This window comes from Thunnus thynnus, chromosome 17 (assembly GCF_963924715.1).
Source record: "Thunnus thynnus chromosome 17, fThuThy2.1, whole genome shotgun sequence".
In the NCBI taxonomy this organism is placed as follows: Eukaryota; Metazoa; Chordata; class Actinopteri; order Scombriformes; family Scombridae; genus Thunnus; species Thunnus thynnus.
In genome coordinates this window covers 12546179-12564530 of record NC_089533.1, presented here as the reverse complement: position 1 = coordinate 12564530, position 18352 = coordinate 12546179, and the positions used below count along the sequence as shown (strand labels likewise).

Genomic DNA, 18352 nt, shown 5'->3' with positions numbered 1-18352 from the left:
GCTTCCAAAGAATTAGAGAAGAAAAGAGTATAGTATGACAGCCTTTATTAGTGTCACATTTATTTATGTTTCAGTATAAATATGGGTTTTAAATTGTCTTTTATAAGTGTAAAGGCTTGAGTTAAATGATGAAATGTGCTTTAACACATGACTTAGAATTGTGCATTACAGTGTACAAAAAAAGAAAGTTTGCTTTTCTCCTTTGTGCGGTTTGGCTTCTTTAAAGTTTTCTGAAGATGAGGCATTTGTAGTATTCTTCCATCTCAATCTGCAAAGCAACATTACAGGTATAAATATCGCAGTTTTATTATCAAACCCCCCCCCCCCCCCAAGCTGCAAGTAGCATGTGACTCACCATCCTCTCCATACGCATCCCGTTCCCATAGGCCAGCTGTCTGAGCACATCGATGTCTGGAAGGCCCCACTCTGGATTTCTGTGTAACAGATGACTCGTATTGTCATGTAGCAGTGGCGCTGGGTGATTTTTTTTTGTATTTTTCAATATCAATATATCACAATAAAACAAAAACAAACATATAATCAATCAAACTGATACTCAAAGCAATCGACTGGGTTTAATTGTTCTGCATTACATCAGAAAACAAGAACTTCAATCATTTTCTTTGTTCATGGTTAAATTTACACCAATACAGTAAGTTTAAGATCACAGTATGATTCCTCTGAAGATTAATAATCGATTAAAATATTGGCCAACCCCAAACTATGTAGTATCGTTTAATGTATTAGAGACTACTATAACCCACTCACATTTCCCGAAGTTCTGCATCCAGGAGTTCATTGCAGCTTGGTGTAATGGTGCCGTTAATAGCATACACCTAGAAAATATTTCACATTTAGACAAATCAGTTTTTTTAAAAGCCTGTTGTGCCATGATTTTGCACTTCACACTTAAATGATGACATATGGTTATTTTGAGTGCATAATAAACTTGAAACTACAGTTTTACATACCCCATATGTTATCAAAACGCCGTTTGGTCTGAGGATCTGACCGGCTCCATTGAAAACACCCTTGGGGAAATTATCAAAAAAAATAATTGATATGAAACAGATATTTGCACATTTCAACCATTAAGAAATTCTGTGTTTTATGGGCCCTCATAAATGAACCAGTTCTGCACAATAGCATCATTTTTCCCAGCCTGAATTACTCAAACAATTTAGCTCAACATCTGAATTGTCTTTTACATAAGCGTGCCTACCTGTGCTGTTTTAAAGGAGCTGTACTGCAGTAAGTTAATGGCAATAATAACATCACAGGAGCTGCGAGGAAGGCCTGCCCATTTCTCCCACGGTTCACTGGCATCCAGGTGAACAGGTTGCAGCACAGTCTTTGCATTGATTGCAGCAATGTATGCCTTAATACTGTAACAAAGGTGTGCAGACGTTATCTCACTTTTTAATTTCAAATTCATAGATTCCAATAAACCACTTGCTGCTATTTCATGTACCAATGTATGAACCGTAAAATTGACAACCTGTTGGCCATGAAGCGTACTGCCACAGACTGTATCACTACTGTATAGCCATTTATTTAGATCATTAATAGATTAATTGAATGTGTCTGTTGCACATAAGACATACTCCATAACTAATGGAATTGTTTCTCTATAAGACTCAAACCTGTCCCGAGACTCCTCTTTGATGTCTGATGGCTGCCAGGTGACAAAGGGCATCTTCTGGGCAAAGCGTATGACATGCTGCCCAGTTCCAGAGCCCAGTTCTAAGGCGAACAGCTGCCTGTGGGACTGGTCTTCCAGCACATCTTCGAGTACTGAACACAGATCCTCCCAGTTCCTCTCTGCCTGAGGTGACAGCAACATGGTCTGGAGGGGAGAAGCAGAAAAACGCTGAACTCTGTCATCTTGTTTTGCCAGCCTATGGACTGTATTTCTCTCTCAGAGGATCCTTCTTACCTTAACTCGTGCTGGTTGACAGGGGCTAGCGGGGAAATGGCATATTGCTGCAGGCTGGATGTGGTAGATGACAGTAACAGCAGATGGGTGCAGAGATTACCTGGTTAAGAGGATTCTGTTTGCGCTCGTACCAAGTGTTCAGCACTGGTACAGTCCAGGTAGGACACACACACATGCACACACACACACACACACACACACACACACACGGAGAGAAAACCGAGACAGAGATCAATTCAAACAACAAATTTGTGTATAGATATTACACAGCAAGATTATCACAAAAAAAAGAAATAATACAATCAATAATAGGATTACTAATCAACATTATAATCATCATTACATTGCATGGTATCATATTGTATGGGATTGTATCATATTTTAGTTTAGGCCCTTTGTGACTATTAACAGTAGTAAAAATGGAATAATAGAGAATGGAAAATGATGGCATGCTTTTTTCTATATTTTAGCAATAAATCTCAAACAGATCATCTCACATAAAATATAAACTATGTAATAGAAGGAAAACAATCAACAGAGATTGTATTTTTAATGACAGATTGTAAGATTTTTAATAAAATCTAAGGCTAATGTGTTGTGACTGATATCTTGTTGCTCAAGACTACTGGATCTTATGCATGAATGTACAATTAAGATTAGGTAAAGATAAAGAGAGTTTTGTTGTTGCTTGTGTCAGGCTTGTGTCCTCAAAAAGTCCCTTAGCTAGCAGATAAAGGTCCTATTCATAAGCCTCAGTTCAATTGCCAGTACTGACAAAATTTTAAAAAACATAAAAGTATTTCATGTAATTTGGTCAAAACCTTCAAGTGTTACTCAAATTATTTCATTTTCTGAGGTGTATCAGGCTGTGTTGTTGCTCTGTGTTACAATAATAAGTGGACAAAGCTTCTCAGGAGGAGAGAAGGAGGTAGAGAAGGAAAGGAGGCTTCAGGAATAACATCAGTTTTGGTTACAACTGTATTAATAATCCTTTAAAGGATAGGTTCACAGTTTTTCAAATCTGTCTTAAAACAACAGTCAAGTGCCCATATGAACACTGAAAGAGGTTTTCCTCGTTGTAATCATTCCTCCTGTTCACACTAGCTATTAAAAGATCCCTTTCAAATGCTTTTGATGTAAGTGATGGGGGCCAAAACCCACAGTGTGTCCACACATTTTGTTCAAAAATGCATTTAAAAGTTTGTAATAATAACAATAAAAATATGGATTACATTTATATAGCGCTTTATCTTGATACCGAAAGTGCTTCACAGTGAAGGGGGAAAACTCACCTCAACCACTACCAATGTGTATCACCCACATGAGCTGCAGTGGAAGTATAATAACAAAAAAGACTAACATTTAAATATATCTACTTTATTTGACTAATTTGGATGGCTGAGGCTTCATATTAGCTCCAGACAAACTTTTAAACATTTTTGCAGAGAAGGAAGGCTGTGAATTTTGGCCACCATCACTTACATTGTAAATGCAAAATGAAGGGATCTAATGGTCAGTATGAACAGGAAGACCTATTTCGTGTTCATTTGGGCATCTGATTATTGTTTTAAGACTTGAATTGTGAACCTATCCTTAAATGATGATTTACTGTTGTGTTGCAGTTCCTCACTGTGACCACTCGAGGGCAGTGGACACTCCTGATTTTAAATACACTCATGTCAATTAAGTCTGAACATCAACACAAACACCACAATTTCAAAATGAAACAAAAAAGACAGCAGAGTTTCTAATGTTTTGCCTTTAAATATGCAAATTGAGGTGGACAAACTTTCACAAAGACAGTTATTGCAGAGCTGGTTACTGAAATGCATTACATGCTGCAGGCCTCCAATAAGTGTATATTATTAATGAAGGTACTGTTAACATTATACTACCATTATACTATGATATTAAATACCTCGATTGATACTTGTAGGAATTAATATTGTAGTCTGTATAATTTTCATTTACTTATTTGTTTATTTATATATTTCCAGGTCCCTTATGGCAGTGGTTCGCAAAGTGGGATCCGGGATCTATATTTATTTTCCTAGGACGGCAAAGTCATGACCCGCCCTACTCGCCCTCTGATTGGCTCACCCTGATATTCTTAACCCAACCCTAACCATTCTCACTCCCATAGACTGTATATGCTCACTCCTCATCCCTAAACCTAAAGAGAAGGGACGAGTATTAGCCGATCAGAGACGTGTCATGACTTCGCCGTCCTAGGAAAACAAAATATTGGCGTCCGGGGCACCCCAAGGGTCCTTGAGGGGATTTCAGGTGTTTCCCAGCAAAAGGGGGATCATTTATTTTCACCATAATTCCATTCATAAGTAACACAATGACAGAATGTGTGACTATTTTTGTCATGCATTTCATACATTTTCTATGATAAAACATCTAAAAGCAAAAATCTTATCAGATTGGGACCCCGGGACAAAATCTTGTCAAAGGGGGCTCCGTGATGTAATGTGTGTCAGTGTAGGGGTAGAAAACGTTTGAGAACGACTTCCTTACGGGCACCCATACGTTTTCTAACAGTTCACGCAATGCATTGAGGGTAGGTCAGGAGCAGAGAGGACGCCATGTGCTTTTGAGGCAGAGGGATTGGAAGGAGACCTGGCTGCGACAAACTTAGCTGGTTTTTAGAGGGAGAAACGGCTCCATTTAACGAAAACATGTACTGCACCAGACGATGCCTCCGGACCGCGCTGCGGGCTGCAGCGAGCATTCACCGGTACGTAACGTCAGCTGAACGGGTAACAGTTATTCACGTAACACCGGTGCAGCGGTTACGGTACATCAGTGACTGACTGACTCTCTGCTTCTTCAAGGGCAGACAGCCGCTGACTGCTGCCCGCGAATTTGATTGTTAAAGCTGCTGTTGTCTGTTCAGCTCGTGTAAATACAGAATATGTATTTTATCCGCAGTTAAAATGAAGTTTCGTGTTTCCCGGCTGTGTGATAAGTAGGTTAGCTAACGTTAGCTAGGTAACTTTAGCCGGCAGTAAAGATAACTCGACTTAAACGCCATGATCCAGTCATCTGCGATTAGTCTCATGAAAGACTTTATCTTATTTTAAGTTTGGTTGTAAAAACTAAATGTTGCAGCTGTTGGATATTATCCTCCATTCAACAGCTATGCTTCTGACAGCCAAGGTCACACTAGTGTAAATGGAAATACACGTTTGTGGCTGGTCAATAACCAGAAGCTTCATCGTTCAACGTTTGGCACTGAGCAAAGCCACAAAGATGACCTGCAGGTTTAATGTAAAGGAAACGAGCGGATGCAACTGGAGCCTCCAGAGTTGACAGTTAAAGCTGCTGTTTGCATAACACAGTACACATCCTAGAACAGTGGTTTCCAGTTTGGTATATGAATGACCCCCTCCTCACAAAGGGTCATAGGATATATGTTAGGAGGGGTCGCAAGATTGTTAGCAGGACAAGAAAACAAAAACACATTTTCCTGTGACACAAAATTAGGTTTAATTTTCTAGACTCCAATGTTGCTCTTTGTTTTTAGGACCAACTAGCAATGGTTTTCATTGTCATTTATCCTGCTGAATAGTTTAGCTGATTGGCTGTTTGGTCTGTAAAATGTCAGTAAATAATGAAAAATGTCCAGCACAATTTCCTGAACCCAAAAGTGACATTGCCTGTTTGAACTCAGCAACAGCCCCAAATCTAAAGTTTAAGTGTTCACTACCATGTAATACAACAGAAGCAGCTGGAACTGGGGAATGTTTGTCATTTTTGTTGTTTAAAAAAGAAAGAAAAAATGAATTGGGTATCAAAATAGTTGCTGAATAATTTTCTGTTGATTGATTTGTCTATTTGTTTTAGTTCTATGTGATTTTTCTTGTAAATTTCTGAATGACCTCACATCTTCATCATCAATCAGTCTGATCACTTGAACTAAGTGAATTAGAGATTCAGCGACACTGATATTGGTTATCGGTCTGATACTGACTCAAATAGCTAGATTGGGTATCAGTGACAGTGGGCTGATCTGGTATCGGATACAACTATTTTAATAAATAACAATTCAGTAAATTTACATCTATGTCTTTATTTGTTACATTGTTAACAAGTTTAAGTTTAACGAGTCAAGTTCGGAAAGCAATGTTCATGTCAAACCTATGTCAAACCATAAAAGAATGATCCTCTACCACACCGTGAGCAATACAGTTTATTAATTTAACACTAGTATCGGATTGCATCCCCAGTCTCAAGAAGACCATAGCATTGTTTTAGGAGATCATAAGCCTAAAAGATTTGAATCCACAGTTGCAGAGTACAGCTGTTAAGTCTTAATAACTGAAATTCATATTGTGTGAGCTTATTACATCTTGACTGCTGTAAGCACAGGTGTGAATGCAATCAAAAAGGCATTATGATCCAGCTACTTAAGCCAAATGGTCAGTGATCACATTGTGAATGCAAATGTATCCCTTAAATAAACTTTATAGTGCATATTCGGCATAAGAAACTATTGTGCCAGACAAGGATTGGAAGTCTGAAGCCAAAGCGAGGTACCAAATGGCCACTATAAACCTCTTACCTCACTGTGTGGCTGATTCGCTTATTTGTGTCAGTAGTCAACAGCAGTCAGAACAGAGTGGTGGAGAAAAAAATGATCAGAAGTGATCAGTAAAGGCACATCTAAGATCCACACACACCTTGGATATATCTGTATAAGGAATGTACAATGTGCTGTATTTTGTGCTGTGGGGACCAAAGTTATGGACCAGACACAGTCAATCATTTAACGTATCCACTTTCATTTTATAGGCAACAGCTTCAGCAGCAGACGCCAGCCCTGTGTGCTCTCAGGCTTCTAAGGACCAGTCCAGCCACCCACTCAGATGCCATCGCCACCCCTCCATTAGACGGAGCACCCAAACAGTATTCCCCTAAAATCCAACAGCTCGTCAATGACATAGCCAGCCTCACCTTGTTAGAGGTGTCGGACCTCAATGAGCTCCTCAAGGTATGCGGGGAAAAGTCCCGAAATACTGAATCTAAAGAGACTACGGTGATCCCTCTGTGTTGTCATGTTGAGTGAACATCATCGTTTTTTCTTGGTCACAGAAAACTCTGAACATTCAGGATGTTGGAATGATGCCAATGGGGGCGATGGCTGCATCAGCTCTACCTGGGGCTCAGGTGAGAATACTTGTGTCAAGGCCTACTTTGTGAGTTGGAGCTATTGGATCTGAGTGCACAAATAAATTTGCTAATTTTTTTTTTCCACCCTCCTGAAACTAGGCCGCAGAAGAAGAGGAGGCACCAGTCAAGAAAGAGAAGACTCACTTCACAGTAAAATTGACAGAACTAAAAGCAGCTGAAAAAGTAAAACTTATAAAGGAAGTGAAGAACTGCATCCAAGGCTTGAATCTAGTGCAGGTATGTCTCATTTTCTGCCCTCAGTTTTGATATTCACCATTTAATATTTTGCCTCGACCAAAGTACACACAGTCTAAAGTATGCTTACAATATTATGAAATACATTTTAGAAAAGATACAACAGGTGAAAATCTGTGCATAAATAAAATATAGTCTTCATCAAAGCTTTTCTATGGTGTTTGGAGTAAATAACTGTGGTGATTTGAGTGTCATTGTCTAACTGTAATGGCAGGAAGGTTTGGATATTATCTCTTTATCTCCACATTAAAGAAATGATTTCTTTGAGTCTGATATGGTGTTAATGACAGTTGGTATATCTGGAGTGCTATAGTTTCAAATAAAACTAAAGATCAGGGTTTAAGCAGGCTTACTATATTTGATATTGGTCTAGCTTTCTAAAAATGTATTTGATCGGCTTCTGCAGATTTACTCAGGACAGTTATTCCAAGTCCTGTTTGAACAGACCAGGTAACCTCACTAAATCTTGTTTCTTTTTTTTTTTTTTCTCTCTTCATCCTAAACCAGGCTAAAAAACTAGTGGAGTCTCTTCCCCAGGAAATCCGGGCCAACGTATCCAAAGAAGAGGCAGAGAAACTGAAGGCAGCCCTGGAGGCAGCAGGTGGCACTGTGGTGTTAGAGTAGATCTCCACCTGCCCTCCTGCCCTGCTGCTCATGCACTTCGTCCTTCATTGTTCCTTTTTTTCTTTTTTTTCTACACGACAAAGAAGACAAGATCCCAGGAGAAAAGATAACAAAGAAATGCCTTCTGACATTAATACTGTCTCTTGACAGCGTCAGGTGTGGCGGTACAACTCAGACTGAACTTTCCAGGTACACAGCCTGCACAAATGGCCGCCCAGCTGTTTGCTCGTCCATTTGCCTGCATATGTGTCTGTCTGATACTTGCGTAGCAAACAAGCTGCAGAAGTACAGGCCTGGGTGAAAAGTAAGTAAGTTGGTCATACTGTATGTGTGTATGTTAAAACTTTTCACAGAATGAAAGATTATGCTGTGGGGACATGGTTACCATTACCTGTGATGAAAAACACCAGATATCTGTTTCAGGGAATGGCAGGGCTGAGTCCTTATTTGCTTATAGAATTGTTGATAATGTGATTAAAAGTTGAAATATCCATATTTGTCCTTTCTCTTATGTGTTCTTATATTGATCATGTGGTTGAGTTTATGTAAAATGTTGGATATAAAATCTTTAAAAAACATAACTAGAAAATGCAGCGTCTGAAGAAATTGCATGTGACTGCTGAAAAATGAAATTGATTGCACTGCATTGCTAGAAACTGAATTGCATTGAAATTCTACAAAGACTAATGTTGCCCGCAAATGGGATCTGGGAACTTATGACCTCATGTCTGTAAGAGCACAATGCACTGAGCTGATGTGAGATTTTCATATTTAGACTTTTAATTGCATAAGAAATAAGGGTTGCAGCTGTGACATTCTTATATCAAAGGGTGCTGGAGCCGCTTTGAATGATGGTACATGATAAACATATAAAGCAGGGTTATGAGGAGAGCTGCCCTGGATGGATATCGAACCCAGAACCTCGTAATCTTAAAAGGGAAAGCTGACCATTACCAGGGCTTAACCACAGAGCCAGCAGGGGACTATGCCTGATGATATAACACACTGATAAGATCTGAAACTGCTGTAAAAGCCCTCAATTTAGACTTAAATTGCTCCAAAAGTATGAAAGATACCACAACACAGAATACAACTTTGAATAGTGAAAGTTTGCTGAAAGTTTTAAAGTTTTAATGGAGTCTGTAGGATAAGGGATGTACGAGCAGTTGAGTTTCAAAGTTATGAAGGTTTCAACTCAGTTCATTCCTCCCTGAGACTGCCATTATACAAGTCTAAAAGATATACATAAAAATGCTGTAATATGCTAGAAAATAGAAGCATAAAAGCACACATCTGCTGAATGAGGTTCACAGTTTGACATTTTGCCTAGCACAAAGTATGCAGCAAGTATGCTGTTATGTTGCCTTAACCTAATAATGATGCTGTCTCACCCGTGGGACACTTTAACCTCTGTAACTTTTGTTCAGGTTCACTTCTACTCAGTCTGACTTTTTGGTTGTAAAATTTAAAGATTTGGCTTTCAAATGAAGGGTTGAAGAACAGTAACCTTTATATTTTGGCTACATTATTTTGTGCACAAAAATGGGGATGCCTGGAAAGAAGTTAAACATGAAATGCAATACAGGGACTGAAAATCTGTGTATTGAAACATTCAAGGAGGAAGTGAACATTTTAACCTAGACAGCATCCTGCTTTACTGCTGCTGACCACTAGAGGTCATAAGATCTCTTTTAATCAATAAGACAAGGTGAGGGTGGCTATCTTAACCACATTTTTTCCCTGTTTAATTACTGAGATTTATTTTGACATGAGTTGAAACCAGTTACTGTCCTGGAAGAGTGGAAAGCAATTTCAAAACTTGCGACGGTTTGGGCTTTGGCAGGAAACAATATATACTATTAGCAGTTACTACAAGTTTAAAAATATACAGTAAACTCAAATGCAAAATTACCTTCAACCCTCGACTCCAATTATTCCAGTATTTTACTCCAGTTATTTTTACACCAATTTTACCCCATTTGGTCTTTTTCAAGTGTTTGAAGTGATCAAGTATACATACACCACCTGGTGGGAATCTACAATCTGTGACATCATCAACAAGTAAAAGGTACACCTGAGGTTATCAGAAACAATAGACCTTTTGACTGGTTATGGTAGCAATAGCACATGTTTTCACATATCTTTTGAATGCTGTTTCAGGAGGTCAAGAGATTAAAGGTAAATCTGTGGCCTTTATTGTGATAGCCCACAGTATTGCTGTTGCTACTTCATCAGTATAGGGGTTGTGTCCTTTTTTTTAAAGTGGGCTAATAGGATTAAATACTTACCAGGTCCACATAGATACCATATGGGTTATGTTTATGTTTTAGAGTAGCACTTGTGAGAATATGTTCAGAACTAACCAAGGGATCATTTTATGCGTTTTTAAAGACTAGGGCCTGTGCTGCCCTCAAATGGTTTGGAAGACAGTTCCACAAGTGTGGTGCAGCAGAGAGGGAGGCTCAATCCCCCATGGTGTGGAGCTTAGTAAAGGGGGCATGGAGGACCAAGTAGCAGGACTTTGCAGTCAGTCCAGAAGGAGACAGGGAGCCAGTGCAATGAAAACAGAATTGGTGATATATATGTTTGTGTTTTCGCAATCTCATCAGGATCCTTGTAGTGCTGTTCTGAACCCACTGGAGCTTCAGGATGCTCCTGCCAGAGATCCCTGTGAAGAGTACATTGCAGTAGTCAAGTCTTGAGGAGATAAAGGCATGAACAAGTTTCTCTGCATTTGACAGGGTTAGAGAGGGGCAGAGGTGAGAGATGTTTTTGAGATGGTAGAAAGAGGTTTTGCATAGATGTCTCATATGTTCATCAAAAGTCAGCTGAGGGTCAAACCTAGATTATTAACCACCCAGATTAGTGTCTGAGGAGGTGCTGTCAAAGGTGAGATGAGGTACAGGGGATGACTGAATCTGGTGTGGAGCGCCAATAAGGATAGCTTCAGATTTGCTGCTATTTAGCTGAAAGAAATTTGTACTCATCAACTTTATCTCCTGAAGAAAGGTGCTGAGGCGTAACATGGCTGCAGAAGGGCTTTGGGCAGTTTTGATGTACAGATTAGACCTGCATTCACTGATAATGATGCAATCATCTTATCTTTGGTAGCACATGACAGCCCCTATATTACTCCTTTTTGGAAGATTACATCAATGTGCAAGGCAGCATTCAACGAGATCATCAGGAGACTGGTTCAAAACATAGATATTTAGAGTCCTAATAGTGCCTATTGTAACTATAGGCTACTGTTTTTTTTTTATTGTGCTTTGATTAATTGAGCATTTTAATTTAGATGTCAATATATATAAATGTCTATATGTTCTTGAGGATTTTACTAAAGCAACAAAAATGTAAATTTTTTGTCTGGAATTCTGTTTTTGGAAGAAATGTTGAAAAAGCATCATTCTACATAGTGTTAAAGCTCTTCCCCTTTTGAGGCTATATTACAGGTTCTGCCTAAGTGCAAGGCAGCTGAGAAAGTGAAGGATGTTAGATGAGTAGGAGTTAGGAGGAGATGACATACAGATAAACACTCTGGGTTGAGTTGAATTCGTGGGTTAGCTAGGTGGTACGCACATCAGCCAACACCCTCAAGAGACCATGACAACTGAAACCAGGAGAAATTTCAAACTGACATCAGATTGTTTTCCTCTATCAGATGCACTGGAGAGCAAGCCGAAGAGCCTGTTGAAGTGTGATGTCAGAAAAAGGTATCCTATTAGGAGAATAATTTGCTAAGAAAAAAAATTAATGGAGAAAACGAAAAATAAAGAGAGTTTATTTATACTCTACACTTACAGGAACAATAAACACTGTAAATAATACATAGGTAAAAGGGAAAAAATGGATATTGAAACATATATGAGGTGGCATTGAAAATGGAAAATGAAAAAAGAAAAAATCCTGTAATTAAAAATGGATGAGTCAAATGTAAATGTTCATATTCAAAAATAAAAGAACACTTTAAAATGGCACAAACATGCTAATGGAAAGTGAAATGAGGAAACTTTCTCTTGTGCTACTGTGGAAAAGGCTCCTAGATTCTCTGAAGTGGAAATTCACTGGGTCTCTTACCTGTCACTCTTTATAACTGCCTGTTAGTCACAGCTAATTAGATTGGATCATTTCCGGGACTCCTAATTCACTTAGGTAGCTATATGCTAGTTAACAAGCAGGTGTTCAAAGAGCAGAGGCACTGAGACTGTTAGTTGCTGGATTTCTGCAGTTGAAGAGACAGTTCGGTTGGAGTTTTAAGAAGCTGCTTGTTGCTGTTGTGTGTGTGCAGCTATTCGTAAGTGCCAAACTTTTGGACTAATGTGCTGTTTGTTTAATATCAGTTTTCATGTTTAGAATACTCCTCCTCACAGTTTATTTAGTGTTGTAGTTTAAGTAATCTGTTTAGAGGGTAATGTTTAATTACTGATAATATGGATAATGTTCATTTTAGCCACTGCATAGATGTGGACATTTTCTAATTTTATTTACTTTTGGCTGAATATGCTCAGTTTATAGTTTGGCTTGTTTTTCCTTTATGTTGAACCTTACACTAACCAACAAGTGGACAAGTGGAAAGTATTGACTGGTGTGGTGATAACTTTTAACCTTAATCCTACCGACTGGGGTACCCACAGACACCAGGGGTATAGTTTTTGTCATATTTCACAGGTGCTTTATTCCATCATTCCAATTTGTCATGAATGTGTCAGTCATTTTTATCCTAATGACTTCATATCATTGTTTTCTGTTACTGTTGTAGTGCTTTTTAAATACCAATGTATTGTGGTCCTGGGAGACACCAGTTAAAAGCATGCAATTCCACCTATGCAGTTTTAATAGACTGAACTATTTATTGAGTTCATGTTTGCCATTGGTCCTAATTTAAAGTATCACACACTGTCAGGGAAGGAAGGGCACTCTGTCATACATTTTGAAGGCTTTGTAGAATAATTATACTTGGGATAAAAGCTGAAATTTGTATTAAAGAAAAGTGTATATTTTCATTTTACACAATATGCAAATTAACTGTAACTTTACTAAAATAATAATAATAATCTGTTTTTTTCAGATGACATTAATTACATAACTAATAATGTTTCGAGAAGAAATAAGTTAAAATTTTGATATGATGTTTGTTTCTTACTTTAGTTTATTTTTGGGGCCCCCAGGGACCCCTGTTGATAGTCCTTGTATGTTAAATATTTTGGTAGGAACATACTGCAATTTATGTGCCACAACAAGATGTATGTGGCTGTTCAACATACTGAACCTAAAGACTTTCTTCCAATCGGTCCTTCGAGCCGGATACCCTGGATTGCCACAGCGATTTCTAGTCATCAGAATAATCAAGATGAGCCTGCAGAGGAACCGACAGTCCACCCATGACGTAATGTCCATAGAGCCTGCTATGACCTTAATGAGAGCAGTATAGACATTTGTCATCTACCAGATCACACATTTCTCATTGTGAAGCTAACAAATCAGATGATTTGATGATCCTTCAGTGTCTAGTGCACCCGTCAGCCAGCATTTGAGCCCTCCATGCTGGACAGTGTTGGATCGGTGGGATCCCATTGAGGAGATTAACATGGAAAATGAGTCTCTACGCTGTGACAGCTGACCAGCATCAGAGCCTGACCTGTATAGAAGTAACAATGAGATGAGGAGAAAGATTATGGAACTGCAGCATACAGCTGATCAGTTGCCTACAGTCTTTGAGGCATTCAAAGAAATGGAACACAAGATGGAGCAAATCAAGGCAAGCAGGGCTGATGAGCAGCTGAGGGTTTCAACACCAACAGAATGAGAGTTTAACCCAACCCAGGTTCCAGTCCAAAAGCCAAGGCTGCGCACACTACAGAGGGCTAGGATGGGGAAGGAGGAAGCCGACAGACCTGCAAACAAGGTGCAAAGTATGTCATTAGCCCCCCTAGTAAGCAGTGTGTGCAGCAGCCAGTCATGAAGGAATGACTGGAACCTAATTAGGTGCCACTGAGTTATGTCCAGTTTCCAGTTCCAGCACCAAGGCAGTCATTATCTGTGTGATCCTGGAGGGAAGACCATGCAGATACATGTAGTAAAGCTGCCAAGATTGATTATGACCAGCCAGTCAGAGCCAGTTATCAGTCCAGTCTCAAACCACCTCAGTTGAAGGATGGTTGTCACAGGCCAGGAACACAAGATTATGTTCCATATGAGCCTGGTTCCTACAGAGGGGACTCAAGGCCTCATCCTCCATCACTGGTTGAGGGCACCTACAGGGGTCCCAATCCAGCCATCCCCGACCAAGTCCATCCAAACCCCAGAGAATTTTCTCGGCTCAGAGTAGCTCTTGAGAATATCTTGCCATCTGATGCCTCAGAGAACTTTAAGTTTCAAGTCCTTACAGAGAATCTCAAGCTAGAAGAAGTTCAGTTAATTGCACATTCATACAGTAACTCTCCATACCCCTTTTCCAACATCATGGAAGCCCTTCACAAACAGTTTGGACAGCCACACCAACTAGCCCTGGCACGAATAGCTGAGCTAATGGATAGACCTGACATTTGCAGTGGTGATGTTAAAGCCTTCCGAATGTTTGCCCTTCGAGTTTGCTCCCTGGTTGGTATGCTTGAACAGTTGGGGAGGGAAGGCGGTGTTGAACTGCAGTGTGGGTCCTATGTATCACGCTTGTTAAGCCAGCTTTCACATGATCTGAGAAGCAGTTTCAAGGGGAGAGTGCATCCAGTAAAAGTTCCAATCCCTACACAACATGATCTTTGAGGCTATTGGACTTTGAGATGCAAGTTCATGAGGATAACACCTGATTTTCTACTCCTTGTAAGGATGACACCAGGAAAAGGGAGAAGTGGAAGGACAAGAAGTACTTGGCCAAGGCAAAGTCTCTGCATCTCAGTGCAGAGAGGTCAACAATGGCTAATGATGATGTGAACATTACACCTGACCTTCCGGAGAGACACACATGGCCTTTTCCTGATTACAAATTCCCCTGGAAAATTTGGGGGTGGCTGTGGAAAAGGCTCCTAGATTCTCTGATGTGGAAATTCACTGGATCTCTTACCTCTCACTCTTCATAACCGCCTAGCAATCACAGCCACTTAGATTGGATCACTTCCAGGACTCCTAGTTCACTTAGGCGACTATATGTCTGTCTGTCTGTCTGTCTGTCTGTATGTATGTATGTATGTATGTATGTATGTATGTATGTATGTATGTGTCACTTCTGTCACAATATACTGTATATACAGTGCAATATTAACTATTAGTTGAAATAAGCATTATCTTTTCCTTCTCTGCACACAGAGGCTGCACCGCAATCCTGTGTCAACCACTTGATGTTGTTAAAATGAGACAAATGAGCTCAAAAGTGGAACACAGGGTGAGTTTGATTACAAGACATGTTGTCATTTCATACACTCTGGATCTACCTTTTTGCTGGGCAGCAGGGTTGAGGTTTCTTGAGGTATCTCTCTCTGTCTCCCTCTCATCACTCAATGACATGTATGTTTTACTTTTAGGCTGTGGGGAGAATTACATAGCTTAACATGTCGAAGTTGTTTTTTTGTCTCCTTGTTGCAGGGTGTGTTTCACTGTCTAACAGAAACTGCAAAGTTGGGTCTGACGGCATTCTACAAGGTAACTCTCTTCACTGTTAATAATACAAAGACATGATGTTTTACACTTTTCATTCTAGTCTAAAACATGTCTCCTATTTTATTTTTCTCATCTAAATGTTGCTGTATTTTAAACTTCTTTAGACTTTTCATTTACCGAAATGTTAATATGATTTGTTTCCAGGCTTGTGTTCCTGCAGCTATTCATCTCATCCCACACACAATCTTCACCTTTATGTTCCTCCAACAACTGAGGCAGCATTTTGGTGCAGTGGTTGTCACCTGGGAGAGTGTATCACAGGAAAGTGACTCTTTAAGATAGCAACAGCCAGCCTCCACAATTTCTGTGGTCCCCCATGTCATACATCATAATCATCTGTGCTAATTTTACAAACCAAACTTAGCTGGAGTCCACTCTGTACAACTAATGACAAGAAGCAAGAGGGAGTCACATACCAACATGCAGTACGTCTAAAAAAAAAACATTTTTATGCAACACTTTTTCATCCATAAGAAAATGAAAGTGACTCATGCATTACCACGCAAAATTCCAAATGAGGCCATGAAATACAATGAAATCTGATGTGATTTGTTTTTCTATTCTTGTGTCTCCCAGAGCCATCTAGAAACACAGATGAGTTGAATTATCAGGTTGTGTTTTCCTTATACTGTCAAATCACCTGAAATGAGCGATTCTGCTCAAAGAATGACAAAGGTTGTAGCCAACAAGCAGGTTTATGAAACTAGAAAATTGCCTTTAAAATTAAAATTAACTGATACATCATGTTGAGTTCTGCACCAGGCAATTGTATTTCTTTACTAGGCACTTGTTGCCCTCTGGGGGGAAGTGTTACACTGGAAATTAGTGTGCTTATGATTACATGAAGTGTGTTTATGTCCATGTTTCTATTCTTTGTAAGCTTTGAACAGATTTGTGCCACACAACCTTTGATGAGCACTGCCAAAATATGAATGTTGTTTAACATTGTTGACACTGCAAAGCATCATTTTCACATTTGTTGTCAAGTTAGGAGTTGAGATAAGAGAAAGAAAGATTTGGTTGGCAGTAGGAACATCCAAATAAATGTTCATGTAAATACAATAAATGCATAACTTAATTTCTGGGAAAAATCAGTAATTTACAACAAAGAAAGCAATACTGATTTAATTAATAAAACAATTTCACTTTATCTGATTGTCTGATCATTTATTCCTTTACTGAGCACAGTTATGGCTGCACATATTCAGCTGCCTGTCAGGTGTACTCTGTTTTAAACAGATTGATTTAACAAAAAACCCCAATTAGAAGCACTTTAAATACAATATATGACTTGTGCTTTTATGAGGACAATCAGCAGCTCTTTAAACCAAGGAGTCTGTGAATCATGTTCATTTGAAAATTTAAGAAAAGAGTTGTAAGTCTTTGTGCAGCTGCAGTATGTGGGTTTGTGGCTTCTTATTATTTTATATTGTTCCAGGTATTATTTTCCTAAGTAATACCTCTAACAGTCATGCACAATCCATCATGCTCAGCCTTAAAAGATACCTGATATTTTTCCATGTGCCATGGTTTACTTACTGTCTATATCAGTGTCAGTGTTTGAGTGATGACAGTTGTCTTCAGGGTCAAATTTATGACAGCTCTAGTTTTGATGCTCCTTCCACAGTGTACAAAATAAAGTAAAAAGACAGATTAACTTTCTTACTGTTGTCCAACCTGCTGAAAGACATACAGTATATCAACAAGAGATGAATGTGGATGGGCAAGAATATAACTAAATCATTACTTTTGATATGTAATATGAGTTTGTGGATGAAAGTTTGGAACTGTCAAGTTGTGCATGGAAAGGTTACATAACCCTGTAAAGCCTTTGTAAAAAGTCATCTAATGGAGAGACAATTATCATCTGCAGCTGTCACGGAGCTCGCTGAAAGAGCAGTATGATGACATAGGCAGGTAATGACAGATAATTCACCACAGAAGGATTGTACATCTGATAACTTTTTTTTCAGTTTTATGTCCTGCTTTACTTGTTTTTGTAGCGAAGCCACAGATGCAGGTTTATGTTTATAGTTTTGTCTTTATCAGGCACTCTCTCACTGATAAAATGCAGACTGTCTACTGTGCTGGAAAACATCCAGTTAATGATATAAATGATGCACAAATGCACACACTCACGCACACACGCACGCACACACACACACACACACACACACAGGCGTAAATGCATACCCGCTTCTCTGTCAATCTATCTTGGTTTCTGGAAGAGTGAATAAAAAGCCCTCAAACTTTGGTTTGAAGCTGACAGCTGACAGACTGGATGTTTTGGAACAGATAGCAGAAACTGAATTTGAGAATTCTAAACTGATATTAATTATTATACCAGATGTTGCGGCTTCATATCTCAACACAAGAAAAGAAGATTCTATTTTTACCCGATAGGATGCTCACTGTGCATATAAACAAATAAGCTTTGTAGCTTTTTTTTTTTTTAATTTAATTCCAGCTATTCCCTTGAAATCATTTGAAAACATTTCAGTCTCTGTGAAGATCTTATCAAATGGAGTGTGTTTCTCTCTCACAGAGTAACATGGCCTGTGCAAATACAACTGTAAAGAGAGTGTTAACAACTGTTTGATGAAAATCATGTAAAGGACAGGCATTCAATTTCATGGTGTAGAGATGGTAGCATTAACAAGGTTTCTGTTCCACTGTTGTAGTGGTTAACATAGATAAGATATTTGC

General features: G+C 39.0%; 2 protein-coding genes and 1 long non-coding RNA gene across 6 annotated transcripts; 2 read left to right on the top strand and 1 right to left on the bottom strand.

Moving 5' to 3' along the window:
* Positions 1-30: 30 nt before the first annotated feature.
* On the bottom strand, positions 31-9963 carry zgc:103625 (methyltransferase-like 26 B). 2 transcript variants are annotated; one of them, XM_067570220.1, is made up of 8 exons: positions 9906-9963; positions 1937-2080; positions 1644-1846; positions 1223-1385; positions 972-1031; positions 769-836; positions 356-434; positions 31-268 (listed from the first exon to the last, which is right to left on the bottom strand). In XM_067570220.1, the coding sequence occupies exons 3-8, from the start codon at positions 1841-1843 to the stop codon at positions 221-223; spliced, it is 618 nt and encodes a 205-aa protein (XP_067426321.1). In that variant the 5' UTR covers positions 1844-1846; positions 1937-2080; positions 9906-9963; the 3' UTR covers positions 31-220. The 2 variants fall into 2 exon arrangements, with proteins under 2 accessions (XP_067426321.1, XP_067426320.1); XM_067570219.1 differs by lacking the exon at positions 9906-9963 and adding an exon at positions 3855-3976.
* mrpl12 (mitochondrial ribosomal protein L12) lies at positions 4488-8484 on the top strand. The gene is made up of 5 exons (XM_067570222.1): positions 4488-4679; positions 6737-6935; positions 7037-7111; positions 7214-7351; positions 7877-8484. Exons 1-5 carry the CDS (start codon positions 4621-4623, stop codon positions 7991-7993), a joined length of 588 nt encoding a protein of 195 aa, XP_067426323.1. The 5' UTR covers positions 4488-4620; the 3' UTR covers positions 7994-8484.
* A 151-nt stretch (positions 9964-10114) lies between the features above and the next one.
* Positions 10115-16756, top strand: LOC137167892 (uncharacterized). Of its 3 annotated transcripts, none has more exons than XR_010924204.1 (4): positions 10115-10171; positions 15296-15371; positions 15572-15628; positions 15791-16756. It is a non-coding gene; the product is annotated as an uncharacterized lncRNA (long non-coding RNA). The 3 variants fall into 3 exon arrangements; XR_010924205.1 differs by lacking the exon at positions 10115-10171 and adding an exon at positions 11353-11706; XR_010924206.1 differs by lacking the exon at positions 10115-10171 and adding an exon at positions 12072-12287.
* The last annotated feature ends 1596 nt before the right edge of the window (positions 16757-18352 follow it).